The sequence below is a fragment of the Mauremys reevesii genome, linkage group 3, assembly GCF_016161935.1.
Source record: "Mauremys reevesii isolate NIE-2019 linkage group 3, ASM1616193v1, whole genome shotgun sequence".
Classification (NCBI taxonomy): domain Eukaryota; kingdom Metazoa; phylum Chordata; order Testudines; family Geoemydidae; genus Mauremys; species Mauremys reevesii.
Window position 1 is genome coordinate 76739291 of NC_052625.1, and position 17994 is coordinate 76757284.

At 41.0% G+C, this 17994-nt stretch overlaps 1 protein-coding gene across 1 annotated transcript in view; it reads right to left on the reverse strand.

Moving 5' to 3' along the window:
• The window catches only part of RYR2 (ryanodine receptor 2), a 697632-nt gene that overhangs the window by 182540 nt on the left and 497098 nt on the right, over nucleotides 1-17994 (reverse strand). Inside the window, exons 58-61 of the mRNA XM_039529228.1 lie at nucleotides 12827-12902; nucleotides 6616-6742; nucleotides 4561-4676; nucleotides 345-409 (exon numbers count right to left, since the gene is read on the reverse strand). Of these exons, the coding sequence (XP_039385162.1) occupies nucleotides 345-409; nucleotides 4561-4676; nucleotides 6616-6742; nucleotides 12827-12902 (384 nt within the window). The remainder of the gene's footprint in view (nucleotides 1-344; nucleotides 410-4560; nucleotides 4677-6615; nucleotides 6743-12826; nucleotides 12903-17994) is intronic.

A 17994-nucleotide genomic window follows, 5' to 3' on the forward strand; every position in this document is an offset into this window, starting at 1 on the left:
ACATTAACTGCCTAAAGATTACATAATAGAGACACAGTCTACCCTCCTTCACAACTGGGCTAAACCAGTACAGGGATAACATGAGGAGGTTATGAATACTTAGCATGATATGCAGTATACTGTAAAGAAAGGAGATAAAGGGAATTTAAAGGAGAAAAATGTAATTTTTTCATAGATGTATTTCATGTGTTAGTCTGTTCAAGCTGTGTGGCTTTTCATTTGTCAACAATATAACAAAATTCTGTACACATTTAATGTAGACAAATGCAAATATAACAAGAACACACATGCTTCTTAACAAGCAGTTTCTGCACTGGAAAGGGGTAAGAAAAGATATACTGTACTTTGGCAAAGAACTTGATTTCTTGCTCATAAGGGAATTGTTCTCCTTTGCCTCTGCTGCCACCATCTGTGAGTAGGAAGAGTTTAAGATGCATACTGAATAAATAAAATTACATGCTGTTCTATATTTTAAAAATGCCCACTTCAGAGGAAGTAATTTGTTTCTCTTCTTTAGGGCTAGGTTTTAATATGCTTCAGATAATATATATTAGTTACATTCATATTTTAAGACTGCTTCATCAGATATAAGATACATTATAAAAGGGGGTAAAATAAGAGCCAAAACCTCAGGTGGCATATATCAGTGTAGCACCCTGGAAGCCAATGGAGCTATGTCAGTCAAAAATCTGGCTCAGTGTTCTTATTTTTGTAAAAGTTGGTAATGTCTTATAAAGACCCTGCTAACATATATAAATAAAGCTAAAAGTAACTAAAAAAGAAATCAGAGTAGCTTTTAATTGACTTCATTTGATACAAAAAATCCCAGCCAGAATTTGGGACCCCTACTTGATTTAACCAACTTTTTCCCCATTATAAAAGCCTGTTTTGGGAGCCAATTAATGACTTTTTCTGTGAAAAGGCTGTGCCTAGGACAAGAGTACTAGGAAAGGAAATTTGACTGTGTTTCAATCACAGATCTAGGACTCAATTATCGTTGCCTGCTGTTGTGGTTCTCTTGTTCAGTAGCAGTGCTCAGTATGATGCATACTGAGTGTAAGCCCAGACAAAAACCATAAGAAATCAAATGATAAAGGAGAGAAAAATCTCTCTCTCTGAAATCACATAACTGAATTCCACAGAAAGAATTAAAGTTAGATTAGGGAAGCTCAATACCTCAAAAGAGTAATTATATATATACGAACTACAAAGATTATGATTAAACCAACTTTCCCCTGTAATTTACAAAACTACTGGATTTAGATTGCATGGTTATTAATTTTCTGTCTAAAGAATGCAATTAATTAAGAGAAGTGCTCACTGGAGAGTAAACTTACTTCAATTGCCACACTACAATGAAACTCAGATACCAATTGATAAACACATCTGTTGCAATCTGCAAAATCCTGATAAGCAATTAGTGTTAGACACATGTCCAAGTGAAGCAAAAAAAACGTAAATTTTCCCACCCCATTTATTTTGTGTAGAGGAAGGGAAATAAATCATTCTTTTTTTCAAGAGAAATGGGGCATTTACTACCCCTGATGGAACTGTGCTGGTGGTATGTCGATGATGGGAAATTTGAAGAAAAATGCTAATGCAAAGAGGATGGATGACTGGGCACTAACCTGGGACATGGGAGACCTAGGTTCAATTCTCTACTCTGCCACAGACTTCCTGGGTGATCTTGGGCAAATCGTTTAATCTCTCAGTTCCCCATCTGTAAAATGGGGTCTACCTCACAGGCGAGTTGTGAAAATAATGCTAAAAACAGTGAGGGACTCATATACTATGGTAATGGGGGCCACTGAAATGCCTAATCTAGATAGCTGGATATCCCTAGAGCGCCTGGTGAACAAGGGGAGTGCCAAGGGGATGTATCACGAGAGGATACAACATGTGCTCTCCTGAATAGATGCCCCAAAACCAGGGGAACTTGTTCCACCCTCCCACTCTACAGACTTGTGCGGAAACCTCTGTCTACGATCAAATTCACCCCAGTTAACTAACTGGGTAAAGTGAAATCAATGGGAAATCACCAGGACTGATTTGTTTCTAAGGCCTTGTCTACATAGCCCCGTGGTTCAGACTACGGGGGCCTGAACTGCAGTGTGCACTAGCCTGTGGCACTGTAACTCCTCTGTGCGGACTCTATAGGCATAAACTAAAAGGTACCTATTTTACGTTAACTTAGTGCTGTTTAAATAGGACTACATCATCATGAACTAGGTACCTTTTAGTTTGTGCCTACGTTGTCCACTAGTGTTTACTGCAATTCACACCCCTATAGCCCAAATTGTGCCTAAATCTCAATGCCAGACTACCAATCATAAATTAATTTCCTTCTCTCTACTTGTCTACTAATGGAAATCTATTCCAGAGAGGTGCATCTCTAATCTGTCACTATTTATGCATAGTGCATCTTTCACTTACATTGTGCAAAAACTAGCAGGAATTCTTTTTCTATTTAAATGATGTCAAACCTTTATTTTCCTGTTGGCATAACTCCATCTTGCTGGAAAGGCATGCTGAGCTGAGCTCACTTTTTATGGCATTTCTGGGGTCATGCATGCAGGGCTGAACACTCAAGCCCTGTATTCAGCCTCAGAAAATGCTTGGGGCAGGGTGATGGGGAAGAAGGACATTCTTTTCATAAGCTCATAGACGTTTCAGAAGCCACTGTGAACATGTTCCACTGCCAGTAGGATTTACATGGCAGTGCAGGGGCCTAGCTTGATTTGCTCCTTTAAAAGCAGATTACAGTGAACCTTGAACGACCTGGACTAAATCTGGGTTTGAAATTCACAGTGTTTTGTGAATTGAGGAGGAGGGAGTTTACATTGAATGGAAATCGTAAGTTCTTCATCCCAGCTGGCCAGCCCTCCCTCCCTCTCACCAATACTTGATTCCCTCTAGGCAAGCCCGAGAACTCTCTCCTGGTGTCTTCAATGAGGGCCTGATGTCTCCTCCCTCTGCCATTGCCTCCCAAATGAATTTTCCCTGGGGTCTATGACTGCTAAATAGGGCCAATACACCTCCCTAATCTCCAAGGTTATTGTGGAAGGGAGAGAAACTGGCCAAACTCGATCAGGTATGGCATATGGCTCTGTAAAGCAAGTAGAGCCATGAAGAAATAGTGCAATACTGTAGCTAGCAAATCCTCAGAGGTTCCCTCACAATCAACGCTAGGAAGTGAAGCCCCATAATGTCCTTTGTGGTTTCTAGAGAAATCTTGAATTGGGACACTAACGCCATGTGGAAACTAAAGCTAGCCATGAATGTGGTGGCTTGCTTGTTTACTGGAATATATTGGCATAAGCACAAGGAATCCGAACTTCCATGATCTATGCTAGTTGCCTATGGGGTTTTGGGTAGAGTGTAAAGTATTGGTTTTCATGTATAAAATTGTAAATACTCAAGAATGTGGTTCGCAGCATTTTCCATACTGGGCCCTTCCACACTCGCCAGAGCCTCCCCCTAACCTAGCTGGGATCCCTCTCACGTTTAGCAAGATGGAAGGTGCAGGGGAGTCATGACCTCCTGACATCTGGCTGTGACCCCCAGCTTAGCTTTGGACTTATCAACCAGAGAACCACTTCTCTTCCCTTATCTTACTCCACAGATGAGAACAGCAGAGCCACTTGAACCAAAGTCTCATTGGTGTAAATGAGAGGTGGACGCTGGTTCTCTGTGAGGGACCCATAGCTTTCGAGTTCACTCCTCCCCACATGCTCTTGGTATAAAATAGCCTGAATTGGATGGTCTGCAGAGCACGTGAAAGAGCTCATTTTTTTCGAAGCTTTTGAAAAAGGGGGAGGGGATTGTGAGGGACGAGAACTGATGGAGAGAGAGGCAGTTTTCATTTTTATTTTGCCTGGTTCGCTGATTGGGGATTACATGATTTAGAAGTAATATTACAAATCTTAAAGATGATATGATTCAAAGAATGTAAGTTACCATATGGGTAGGATGAGAGCCTTTTGTCTCAAACCTATACCTCAGGAGTGACAAGATCAGGGGTTGGCAACCTTTCAGAAGTGGTGTGCCGAGTCTTCATTTATTCATTCTAATTTAAGGTTTCATGTGCCAGTAATACATTTTAACGTTTTTAGAAGGACTCTTTCTATAAGTCTATAATATATAACTAAACTATTATTGTATGTAAAGTAAACAAGGCTTTTAAAATGTTTAAGAAGCTTCATTTAAAATTAAATTAAAATGCAGAGCCCCCCGGACCGGTGGCCAGGACCCAGGCAGCATGAGTGCCACTGAAAATCAGCTTGTCTGCCGCCTTCGGCACCCGTGCCATAGGTTGCCTACCCCTGGACTAGATGAAGTTTGAAATAACTACCCGACAGATAAGATGTTAAATCAATGTCTACAATGCTAAATTCTATATAGCCATTGTACTGACACCTTCCAAAAAACCAATGTCCTTCAGAAAAAGACCATACACTCTAAGAATATGGTATTTTTGGAAACTATACATTTGTTTTTAAGTTTTTCACTGCAAATTTCATGAGTTAAAATATTTAGTAAAAATGTAAGTAGGTATTATACCAAACTCCAGAATGTACTGATGGGCTTCATCCACATATCTTATCAACTGCTGAAGGAAACTGTAAGCAAATCGTTTCTCAATGGAAGGTGTGTCTAACTCCAGGTCCTTTAATCCTCTGAAATAAGAAATAAATAAATAATTTCCCACACACTGACTCAATGCAGTCTTAATTCACTAAACAGCCCAAAGCTACTTACTCTGGTACTTCTCAACTGTCTGTTAGGATGAGAAACATTTCTTATTTGGAGCCAAATTTTCTTCTGTCACACAAATTTGTCTTATTTATACTTATACTTTAGCCAGTTACATAAAAATACAGATTCCTCAAATAAGGCTTATAGAAAAAGGGTTTTGCTGAAGATATTGATCCCACATTTTAAGCATCTTTCTCAGTTATGCGTCACTGTCTTACATTGTTCCCCAAGCTTTGACTCCTCCAAGATGAGTAATTTTGAAGCTACCAAAATATTCATATTCACAGAAAAACATTCAGTAGTAATAGTGCATCAAAACTCAAGTTTTATTTAATCTTTCTCGTCGAATTTTTGCCAAAATGGCACTAAAATTTTGTCAGCGGTTCACTCTTAAGTTAAAATCATAGGCTAAAATGTTCATAATTGGAAGTCTGAGGTTAGACACTCACATCCATATTTATATTTTGGATGGTTTAGACACAACAAATTCTGCATGTAGGCAGAGAGTTAGACTAGATGACTCTTGCAGTCCCTTCTAACCCTATGATTCAAATAGCAAAATAATACCCTTAATTTTCAGAGGGAATTAAGTGAATAGGACATCTGAAGATCAGGGCCTCTTATGAAATTGTGATTCCCAATCTGTGGCACTCAATTTTGAATTGTTTTACCTTACACCATCCTATACAGTATAGGACTACTTCCCAATTATTAACAACTACAATATAGCAGTAAATTTTATCTAAAATACCGAATATTCAACTACAACGGGGTTTGAATTTTAAATGCCTCTCCCCATCTCAATGGAGAGAAGTTTGGTTGGATCAGCAGGAAATGGCTAATTCCTAGAAAGGAAAAGGGAGAGCTCATGGAGCTTAGCTTCTTCATACCTCAAAATGCATGTGGGAATGTGCCTCAAGGAGGGTGAGAGGTTTTTCTGCCTCTCATCCAAGGGAGATGAGGGGAGGTGACTGCCTCTTTCAGCCAACCACACCTCTATTTAAAGCCTTCTTGGATCTCCAGAGACTGCTATTTCTGCACAACAAACTGCAGCTGAGCAAAATGCAGCAATGTCTGGAATGAAAAACTGCAGGAGAGCTCACAGATGCATCAGCTAGGGAAAATTCTGACATCCCCATGCCCACAGGAGAAGAGGAGGCAGGGCACCCCCACTCCACGAGTTAGGGACTGGGCAGCAGTAGTGGCAGCTAGAGCAGAGGCCAGCCCTGAAGCAAGAGGTAGAAGATCAGCAGTAGCAGCTGGGGATGAGTGGAGACAACCTGGCGGAAGCAGGGTGTCATTTCACAGGATATTTCCAAGCCACAGAGGAATCTAACCAGGCTTTCCTAGAGCCAAAGAGAGCCCTGGCCAGCTGAGGTGGGCAGAAGCAATTCCTTGGTACTAGGGCCTGGGGGGAATTGCAGGCTTGAGGCCTGTTCCCCCTCTCAACATGCCCAGGGCAGTGGAAGGGGCTGGGAGTCCTCCCCCGAGTGTGGAGTACAAAGTAGAAAGCAGGTGATGGAGCAGAGGAACCCAATGGAGCTGAGAGTACTCTGATACAGGGGAGCTTTCTGAGGAGCACAGAATAACTGATGCAGAATACCTCCCAGAATTCCCCAGTATACAGGGATTAGAATTCTGCCTGGGCTCTGTGAGCTAGTTTGAGGAAAGTTTCTGTTTCTGTTCCCCATCCTACCCTTACCATGTACTCATGTAAGAGCCAAGCAGAATTGTTCCCTCATTATCTTAAAAAAAAACCCTTAAGCTTAACACTCGTTTAGATCCTTTTATATTAAACAAGCTATTAAGGAGGGTTAATTATCTGCTGTGAAGCAAATTCTGCATTGGATGTCAATTTACCTGGAGACAACATATCCATTGATCTGTAGAAACTTGAAAATATCCTGTGCTTTCTCTCGGTCTTTGGCTTTTTCTTTGGCTGTCAGTGTGTCATAGGGAACCAGCAGAGGATGGTTGCCTCCTCCTACTACAAAATGTCAAGAAAATGACAAAGTAGTTAGAAAACTTGTGGTCCTTGTTTGTAACAAGCCTGTGATAACATGCAGTGCTTTGTAGGTCACTCTAACAACTAGTAAAATACATGGTAGGTTCCTCTTTACTCTAAAGTACCAATAATATCATAGAATGTCAGGGTTGGAAGGTACCTCAGGACAGGGCCACCCAGAGGATTCAGGGGACCTGGGGTCTTCCCGCCGCCGAATTGCCACTGAAGACCTGGCACTTCGGTGGCGGGGGGTCCTTCTGCTCCGGGCCCCGCCGTGGAAGAAGCTCCAGAGGCCCGGGCTCTGCGAGAGTTTTCCGGGACCTCATGAGCGAGTGAAGGACCCCGCTCCAGGGGCCCCAAAAAACTCTTGTGGGGACCCCTGCGGAGCCCGGGGCCTCGGGCAAATTGCCCCACTTGCCCCCCCGAGCAGCCCTGCCTCAGGAGGTCATCTAGTACAACCCCCTGCTCAAAGCAGGACCAATCCCCAGACAGATTTTTGCTCCAGATCCCAAAATGGCCCCCTCAAGGACTGAACTCAACCCTGGGTTTAGCAGGCCAATGCTCAAACCACTGAGCTATCTCTCCCCCCTATTTTTCTGTTTCACTAAGCACATTGTTTTTCCACACAGAGTATCTGAATATACATTTAAAGTATATTTATAGACCTGACTACACACATATTTGTAACTTAGTCAAATTATCCCAAGACCTGCAAATGTCATGATAGAAAGAAGCATCAACATCCTAGATAAAAAAAATTCTAGTAGGGAAAAAGCACTTAAAAAGTTACAGTTATGACTTGACATTATGCCAGTGATCACGCTTCACAGCACATTATCACTCCCTCACTGCTAAAACTTGTGTCTAGTTAGATTTTAACTCACATTTTTGCTTTTTTCTCCTTTCTACTCACTGTCCAAAAGAAAATGTCCAACATGGCAAGCTATAGTTATCTTTAAAAGCTCACTATAGTATAATTAGTATATAAATAGTATAATTTAAAAACACTGCTGCTAAATACTGTGTGTCATTGGCTAGTCATACTGAAGTCACTGGCAGAAACTTCTAGGGGGACCAGAATTTGCCCCTTTGAGAAGCAGAGTTCTTTGCTTTTTATAAATACAGTGGTAATAACAAAGGGCTCACATTTTTAGCAAAATAAAAGCGTATCAAGATAAATATCAAATTGTGATGATCTATTTTATAGCAATAAAAAAGTCTATACTACATGGAAAAATATGAAAAGCATGATCTTCAGGGATAATTCAGACAACTGATCACTCTGACCAGCTTTTTGTGGTGGAGAGAGGAAAAAAAGATAATTAAGGAAATAAAATTTAAAATTTTCCAAAAAATATGTCTTTTTAATTTCTCACTGGTTGCAAATACAGCCAATTTTTCCTGAGGATAAATCCATAAGATAATTATTACTACTACCAGTGTGCATATTTGCATAAAAATATTATCTCTGAGTTTTTCTTTGGAGTTAAGTATCAGAGGGGTAGCCGTGTTTGTTGCTTTTTACAGATCCAGACTAAGAGTCCTGTGGCACCTTATAGACTAACAGACACATTGGAGCATGAGCTTTCGTGGGTGAATACCCACTTCATCAGACGCAGGTGGTATTCACCCACGAAAGCTTATGCTCCAATACATCTGCTAGTCTATAAGGTGCCACAGGATTCTTTGTTGCTTTCTTTGGAGTTAAGAATTCATCAGCTCTCAGTACTTATTTCTCACCTGAAGTCACCATTCTCTAACAGGCCACAATTAATTGCGGTGGGAATTACTATGAAGTCACAAAAAAATGGTAACTTCGGGTAAGTATTTTGTTATCACATCAAGTCTCTGATAAAAATATAACATAAAGGAAATCAATCCAATTCAGAAAACACTACAAATAAGAAGAGATGTTTTCAAAAAGGAGATTCTTTAGAATTTTCCAGGAGGTCTGAGTAAGCTCTTTAAAATCCATGAAAAAATAAACCCTGGCAGGCAAATGTATGTTTTCTCCATTAAAACAAATGGGTGCAGACACTACATTAATGTCAGGTATTTTTGGTTTTCGTGTCATGTTTCACACATGCTGCTGAGTTCTCAATGCTATGCCTTTAGATAGACATGAAAAACATATACAAAATAAATAGACATGACAATCGTATGCAAATCATAAGAAAGAAAAACAGCCCAACTGATTTTTTCATTAGTAAGAAGAGCTTGTGCATTTGAGGGAGATTTGCATACGTGAAAATTGTTTAATAAAATATAAAAGTGTATTGTCTTTGACGAAAAAGTGTCAACATTCATTATATAGCTGACTGCATGAATATCTATTATAGATCTTGGGTGAAATCCTGGCACCACTGAAGTCAATGGCAAAACTCCCATAGACGTCAACAGAGCAGGGTTCAACCTTTATATCTAAGGCCCCAATCTTGTAAACCCTTAGCCATGTGAGTGGTTCTTATTCACATGAGTATCTCCAGAGAAGCAAATGGGACACCTCACGTGAGTAATGGTTACTCATATTTATAAGAGTTTTATTTACATGTTACTACTTTTATTTTTACTTTCTTACCATTTAGAGAGTCAAATCTCTAAAACAGATGTTTTGTAATTTATTATTAGTTTATTAATTGTTTGTAGATTTCATACAAACTTCTTACTTTAGATGAGCATTTTAAATGCTCACCTATACTTAAAAAAACAAGCCCAGAACTTCATTAACACCCTTATTGTAAGAACAACTCAAACACAAAATTAATAAGAAAATACGCCCTACCAAATTTACATCCAGCACCATCTTTCTATATATTGAACTGCCACAAGTCAGGAAAAAATGAAATTCTTTGACCAAGTTCCATCAAGGTTTGCAGTTTGAAGTCAATGGGATTTGTGCTTCTAAGTCACTTAGGTGCTTTTGAAAAGCTCGCTCTTAGGTACCTAAATATGAGCTTAGAAGCCTAATTTTAGACTCCTGGGGGCAGATCCTCACCAAGTATAAACTGTACTGTGCCATGTACTGAAGCAGAGGATCTTTCCTTTATTTTTGAAAATTTTGAACTGTGTATAAAAAAGTTCACAAAAACTTAGCATACTGAAAGTATTGATAACTTTTCACATTAACACTGAAGCAATTTTGTTTTGAAGCGGCCAAGATTTTGTCTCACTAAGACAGAAGCTTTTAATGAAAATACAGTTTTGGCCCCTGATGCTGCAACACTTATGAACATGCTTAAAGTTTAGCAACATACGCAGTTGCACTGTAGTCAGTGAGTTGCACTGTAGTTCATGTGAGTAAAGTTTTGTACAAGCCTGAGTGGTTGAGTGTTGGTGCCTTCACTTTCAACATTTTTGTTTCCTACAGCAGTTTTGTAATATTCAAGGTAGGGACATTAAAAAAAAAGAATCCAGCATTTATGATTTATTTAACTATGAATTTATATCTACAGTTGCAATAGCACCCACTTGAATTAGGTTTATAAGGTCTCTATCTAATTTACATTAATTTTTCAGTCAATGATTTAAATTGCTCTACCTTGAATGAAATGCTACATATTCTGTATGCAATGCATGGAGAATCTCACTGGATAAAACACTCTATAAAATTAGCATTTTAAAGCCTCCCAGAAAAAGCCAGAAAACTACAGCTTGTTGGAATCATGCATTTTCCCTCTGTGAAATTGCAACCCACATAGATATGCCAACACATCAAAAAGACTCATATTTCATAATTAGAGACAGTGAAAAGATCCACATGTACAAGGAGAGAACTCTATAAAGAATATTATTGTACTGAATACACCTGACCATTAGGTGACAGCAGAGGATCATAATTTGAAAGATCTTTCTGCAAAAAGAATTAAAAAACTATACAATATAACCCTATGTATACACACGACCGGTATCAGATATCTAAATTATTATACTGCCATTTTCATCTGTGGGAAACCAGACATATTCACTATATCACAAAAAGGCAAATATACTGAAAAATCATAACCATTTTTCACCTGCCAAACCAATCCACACTTCTTACCAAGTAGCACCCAGCCTATCATTCATCATAACTCCCTGCAAGGTTTTCAATAAAAACACACCCCTCTTTATGCTGCCTTCCTTGCCTGTAAATCCCCCTATTTAATCAGTGCACAGCGGCAACACCTCTGCCTTTTCAGGAACCAAATACACCTCCCTATTCCAAATGTCTAATCTTCCGGCAACATTCTTCAGAACTCCAAATCCCCTCCCCACAAACTGGCTACTTAGGTTAGATAAATTTTATTTAAAAAAAAAATCACAAAGAAACTGAAATGAGGGGAAACATAATGGAATATATGGAAATTCACTCTCTTATTCATCCAACACAAAGTCAACCAGATAAGGCCTTACTGCTCAGTAATACTAAGGCTTCATTTACACATTCACTGACAACGCTTTCAAAATTCTGCCTTCAGTCATACACATGCAACCCCATTTGAGTCAGTAGGATTGTGCATGATTAACACAGTGCAATCTGGCAAATAACCAATATCTATAGAGTTCTACTTTAAATACGTGTATAGTGGTATCAAGCCACCATTAAAACACTAGCTACCGCTGTACAGCATATATAAATCGAGATAAAAGGAAAAAAAATTCCATATTTGCTCTTTGCCTTGACATCTTTGGGTGAGAAAAAAACCCCCTAAATTCCAGTCAGTGAAATGTACAATGCCATCACTATTTTTCCCCATGAAGAAATTAAACGATTATAACATCTACAGCAGCGGTGGGCCGCATCCAGCACTTCAGACCTTTTAATCCGGCCCTGGAGTTCCCGCCAGGGAGTAGAGTTGGGCTTGCCCCACTCCGGCACTCCAGTCAGCGAGTGGGGTGTGGGCTTGCCCTGTTTGGCGCATGCCGTGACTCCACACAGCTCCTGCAAGCAGCGGCATGTCGCCCCTTGGGCTCCTACATCGGGAACTATGGCCAATGGGACCTGCAGGGGCGGCACTTGCGCACAGTGGAGAGCCGCCTGGCCACGCCTCCACATAGGAGCTGGAGAGGGGACATGCCGCTGCTTCTGGGAGCTGCTTAGGTAAGCACTGCCTGGAGCCTGTACCCTTGACCCCCTCCTGTGCCCCAACCCGCTGCCCCAGCCCTGATCCCCATCCCGCCCTTCAAACCGATCGGTCCCAGCCCAGAGCCCCCTCCCGCATCCTGAACTCCTCATTTCTGGCCTCACCCCAGAGCCTGCACCCGCAGCCAGAGCCCTCACCCCCTCCCACACACCAATCCCGAATTTCGTGAGCATTCATGGCCCCGCCATACAATTTCCATACCCAGATGTGGCCCTCAGGCCAAAAAGTTTGCTCACCCTGATCTACAGAATAAAATGTTAGCATTGAAGCAGAAAAAAATAAAAATAAAAAAAACCCTTAACTTTCTTTAACACAGAAGAAAACATAACAGGTAACAACTATCATGTACAGTAATATTTACTATCTGGACCTGAAGATATTAGACAGAGTACACTATTCTCCTTGTGAAGCCAAGGAACTAATCTAGGATTAATCGCATTTGTCAATTTAATGTGTAATGAATATAATTCTTGATTAATACACTGCTGGATAACTTGGCAATATGTTGAATAGTGTGAATGAAGTCTAACTCTTGTGACCAAGAGTCTGGTATCACAAGGGAAATAAAATAAATAAAAGAAACCAAATGCAACACAATCATCAAGATGTATACAAGTCTTAGTTAAACAAGCTCTTGTCCTCTCTTTTTCCTTATTGAATTAGTCTAAATTCTCTGGGGTATGGACTGTCTCACTCTGTATTTCCAAGACGTCTTTAACAATAATAAGGATCATGATAATAAAGTAATTTGAAAATTGTGAACAATTGTTTTGTCGTGATGTCTGATTTTTGGGTCAATTTTAAACCAATGGTTTTATTTCTTTTTTAATTTGACTTTCTTTAATACTGCATCATAAACACATAAGCTAAACTGAGTCACTCTGAACTTAAAATACCTCAAAACCTCCCAAAAACAAACAAGCAGAAAAACCCAGAGGATTACCTTTTGCTTCTAGTTCCATTTTCTTTTTCTTTGCCCATATGTTATGGTAGTTTTCAGCCATCATTTCAGCCATTGCCTTAAGAAAATGGAGAAGTTAATGATTTATGTTATAATGGCTCATCTCAAAGAAAGGTAATTTTTCAGTTTATACTTAATATCAAGATATTGTAATGTAGGTGATATATAAAATTACATTTACATAAGAACATAAGAAAGGCCGTACCAGGTCAGACCAAAGGTCCATCTAGCCCAGTGTCTGTCTACCGACAGTGGCCAATGCCAGGTGCCCTCACTCCCTGAGGGAGTGAACCTAACCGGCAATGATCAAGTGATCTCTCTCCTGCCATCCATCTCCATCCTCTGACGAACAGAGGCTAGGGACACCATTCTTACCCATCCTGGCTAATAGCCATTTATGGACTTAGCCACCATGAATTTATCCAGTCCCCTTTTAAACATCGTTATAGTCCTAGCCTTCACAACCTCTTCAGGTAAGGAGTTCCACAAGTTGACTGTGCGCTGCGTGAAGAAGAACTTCCTTTTATTTGTTTTAAACCTGCTGCCTATTAATTTCATTTGGTGACCCCTAGTTCTTGTATTATGGGAATAAGTAAATAACTTTTCCTTATCCACTTTCTCAACATCACTCATGATTTTATATACCTCTATCATGTCCCCCCTTAGTCTTCTCTTTTCCAAACTGAAGAGTCCTAGCCTCTTTAATCTTTCCTCGTATGGGACCCTCTCTAAACCCCTAATCATTTTAGTTGCCCTTTTCTGAACCTTTTCTAGTGCTAGAATATCTTTTTTGAGGTGAGGAGACCACATCTGTACACAGTATTCGAGATGTGGGCGTACCATGGATTTATATAAGGGCAATAATATATTCTCAGTCTTATTCTCTATCCCCTTTTTAATGATTCCTAACATCCTGTTTGCTTTTTTGACCGCCTCTGCACACTGCGTGGACATCTTCAGAGAACTATCCACGATGACACCAAGATCTTTTTCCTGACTCATTGTAGCTAAATTAGCCCCCATCATGTTGTATGTATAGTTGGGGTTATTTTTTCCAATGTGCATTACTTTACATTTATCCACATTAAATTTCATTTGCCATTTTGTTGTCCAATCACTTAGTTTTGTGAGATCTTTTTGAAGTTCTTCACAATCTGCTTTGGTCTTAACTTTATTATTATATAGTTTAGTATCATCTGCAAACTTTGCCACCTCACTGTTTACCCCTTTCTCCAGATCATTTATGAATAAATTGAATAGGATTGGTCCTAGGACTGACCCTTGGAGAACACCACTAGTTACCCCTCTCCATTCTGAGAATTTACCATTAATTCCTACCCTTTGTTCCCTGTCCTTTAACCAGTTCTCAATCCATGAAAGGACCTTTCCTTTTATCCCATGATAGCTTAATTTACGTAAGAGCCTTTGGTCAGGGACCTTGTCAAAGGCTTTCTGGAAATCTAAGTACACTATGTCCACCGGATCCCCCTTGTCCACATGTTTGTTGACCCCTTCAAAGAACTCTAATAGATTAGTAAGACACGATTTCCCTTTACAGAAACCATGTTGACTATTGCTCAAGAGTTTATGTTTTTCTATGTGTCTGACAATTTTATTCTTTACTATTGTTTCAACTAATTTGCCCGGTACCGACGTTAGACTAACCGGTCTGTAATTGCCGGGATCACCCCTAGAGCCCTTTTTAAATATTGGCGTTACATTAGCTAACTTCCAGTCATTGGGTACCGAAGCCGATTTAAAGGACAGGTTACAAACCTTAGTTAATAGTTCCGCAACTTCACATTTGAGTTCTTTCAGAACTCTTGGGTGAATGCCATCTGGTCCCGGTGACTTGTTAATGTTGAGTTTATCAATTAATTCCAAAACCTCCTCTAGTGATACTTCAATCTGTGACAGTTCCTCAGATTTGTCACCTACAAAAGCCAGCTCAGGTTTGGGAATCTCCCTAACATCCTCAGCCGTGAAGACTGAAGCAAAGAATCCATTTAGTTTCTCCGCAATGACTTTATCATCTTTAAGCGCTCCTTTTGTATTTTGATCATCAAGGGGCCCCACTGGTTGTTTAGCAGGCTTCCTGCTTCTGATGTACTTAAAAAACATTTTATTACCACCTTTGGAGTTTTTGGCTAGCCGTTCTTCAAACTCCTCTTTGGCTTTTCTTATTACATTCTTGCACTTAAGTTGGCAGTGTTTGTGCTCCTTTCTATTTGCCTCACTAGCATTTGACTTCCACTTTTTAAAGGAAGTCTTTTTATCTCTCACTGCTTCTTTTACATGAATGTTCAATTGCAAACTGTCATTTTTATTGATTAGTCAAACTGACAAATCTGGAACTCAACAGCCAAACCCAATACAGTTATTTCTTCTGCACTGATTTTCTCCCTCAACCTTGCACAAAGACCAAAGAAACCAATTTTGTATGAAGTACTACATCAGGCTGGGCGATGGAATCCGTCCCCCAAGCTGCAGGTAAGCACAGAACCTCTCGCCCTATGCTCCTGCTGCTCCAGCACTTCGTCTGTAGTGGGTCAGCAATGACTTTGCACCTCTTACATGGGTGTTTTCTATTCACTGGATCCAGGTAATTGTGGATCTACTGCCACAATCTCAATTGCACTTCTCATTCCTGTTAGGGGACTGGAGAGCTCCCATATAGACTGTACCCTTAGGTGCTCTTGTATCCCTGGGGTGAGGCAAATTTGCCCTTCTTGTTTTAATGTTCATCTCATCACTGTTTTAATATGTCTTGATTAATGTTGTAATACATGTTTGGGTTCCACATTTCTCAGCAGCAGAGGGAGCTATAATGCGGCTGTCCGGGCAGGCTCTGCATGTGACCATTACAACCAGGTGTATAACTTGAGAGAGATGGGGTGGGGTTAAGTGCTTTTACATGTTGAGAGATGACAGACTGAACAGAGAGGAAGGTTTGTCTGCTCGCATCTGGTACGCCTTGCCCAGCAGGAAGTGAGATTGCTTACTTTACTTATTGTATTGCAGCTTAAGAGCATTCATTTGGATTCTATTGTAGTTTTCAATAAATAGTTAAAACCTACCTGGGTCTCTCAAACTTAATTGAATTGCTCTAGGGGGAAGGGCAGTTTGTAATATTCCTTTTGTGCTATGGTATGTAGACGTGATGCGCAGTTCCTATTGCTTTCAATGCAATGTTTCATTGCTCATATTTGAAAACCAGTGCACTCATTTAGGGGACTAACTGTGAATTTAGATCAGGCCTGCACAAGTCGTAAAGCGGCAAGGGCTGAAACCCACCGGCCCCACCAAAACACACCCTCACACACCACCCAGACACTCCGAAACACCCCGTCCCTATATTACTGCACACAGCAGTACCAAAAAATAAAATACTCGCCGCTCGCCTCCTCACCCCACCCTGAAGTATAAAGCCTCACCGCCACTGCCCACCCACCCACTCGGCTCATCATTCCCCCATGAAATTAGGGGAGGGAAAAAGGGGGACAGTTTGAAGGGATTTTCTGGGGCTATGAACGAAGGGGAGGGAAAAGGGGGGCAGTGTGAAGGGATTGGATCTGACTGTCCAACACACAAACACAGGGGCCACAGGGAGCCCGGGGGGAGAGGAGGGCAGCAGTGTGATAGGGGGCGGGGAGGGAGAAGGTCCCTGGATCAGGGAAGGGGGCAGCAGTCGGGGCAGGGCAGGTGCAACACACACACACGCACACCTCCCCCTGGGATTTCCTGGCTGCCCACAGACAGTTCAACACCCCCCCCCCAATCACTACGGAGGCTGTCCTGGGACCAATCAGTGCAGTAGCCACCCCACCCCCAACTGAAGGGGGCAGCTTGGGCGGGGTGTCTCAGCTCTGCCCCCCCCAAGCTGCGGCTCGAGCCCAGGCACTTACCGGCTCCGCCTCGTGCCCAGCGCTTCCTGCCTCAGCGGGCACCGGAAGTGACGCACCCGCTATACACCAGGCGGGGGGAGCGGGAGACAGAGACATGTGCGGTTCTGGCCGTTAGGGTGGCTGGATCGTGGCGCGCGTGGGGCTGTGAGACGGGCCCCCTCCCCCCGGGCACGGGGTGAACCCAGCAGCCCCACCCCACCGCTTGCCACACAGTGAGCCCAGGCAGGTCGCATGCAGCCTGGGGGCCGCATGTTGTGCAGGCCTGATTTAGATGCAAGCTTGAAAATTTTGGCCATAACCTGTCTTCATACTAAGACAATCTCTAGGAAAAGATGGGTATATTAGAGCACCTTCTTAGGAGAAAAAACATCATTTATATATATTTAATTTAACAATTCCAAAAATCCAGACACCAACTTTTTACTACAGTCAAAGTAGTTGCCTTCCCAAAAGCCACCAACTTAAGTCAAAGTTGGAGTACGTAGGCTAAATTCTTATTTAAGATACATTAAAACCTCAAAAAAAAGTTACATCAAACCGAATCACAACTCATATTTACCCCTTATCTCTCTCAAATGCATTGCTCATGTGCCTGAAAATTACTAGAAAAATTGCAACCGGACATAATGATGCAAATGAGATTTTAGTTACATTTGTTTAGTTCTGGTGATGTTATTGATTGCGGAACAAAAGTAGGCTTCTAACCAAAAGCTAGCTTCAAACATAACTGGTGAAACTAGCTACTCGCGATCATAAGGACAGTCAGCATTGAATTCTAACTCACTGGACAGCTGTAAACAAAGGGGAATTATCAGTGACAAATGGCAGATAATGTGGTGTAAAATAATGAGCATGGGATTGGTATTCCCAAAGTCCTGAATTCTAAATTTAATTCTAGTTCTAATGCCAGTTATTTGCAGTTTGGCCATGGGTAAATCACTTCGCTTCTCTGCTTTAAGTTTCCCAAGCTGTAATAGTGCAATAAATGCTTATCTACATCCCAGCAGTAGTGTGAGGGTTAACTAATGTTTGTATGGCTTTTTGAATATGCAAAGTCCTGTATAAGTGCTAAGCATAGTTATAATAATGAAGATGCATCTATTTGGAGTAAGTCCCCAGTGGAATGCTGCAGGAACTAGTATGACTCAATTTTATTCAAATTCTTTAGAAACTATTCATAAGTTTAATGGCTTACTAGTTAAAATATAGCAATGATACTTAATTGGGAGGAATTGCAAACTCCAG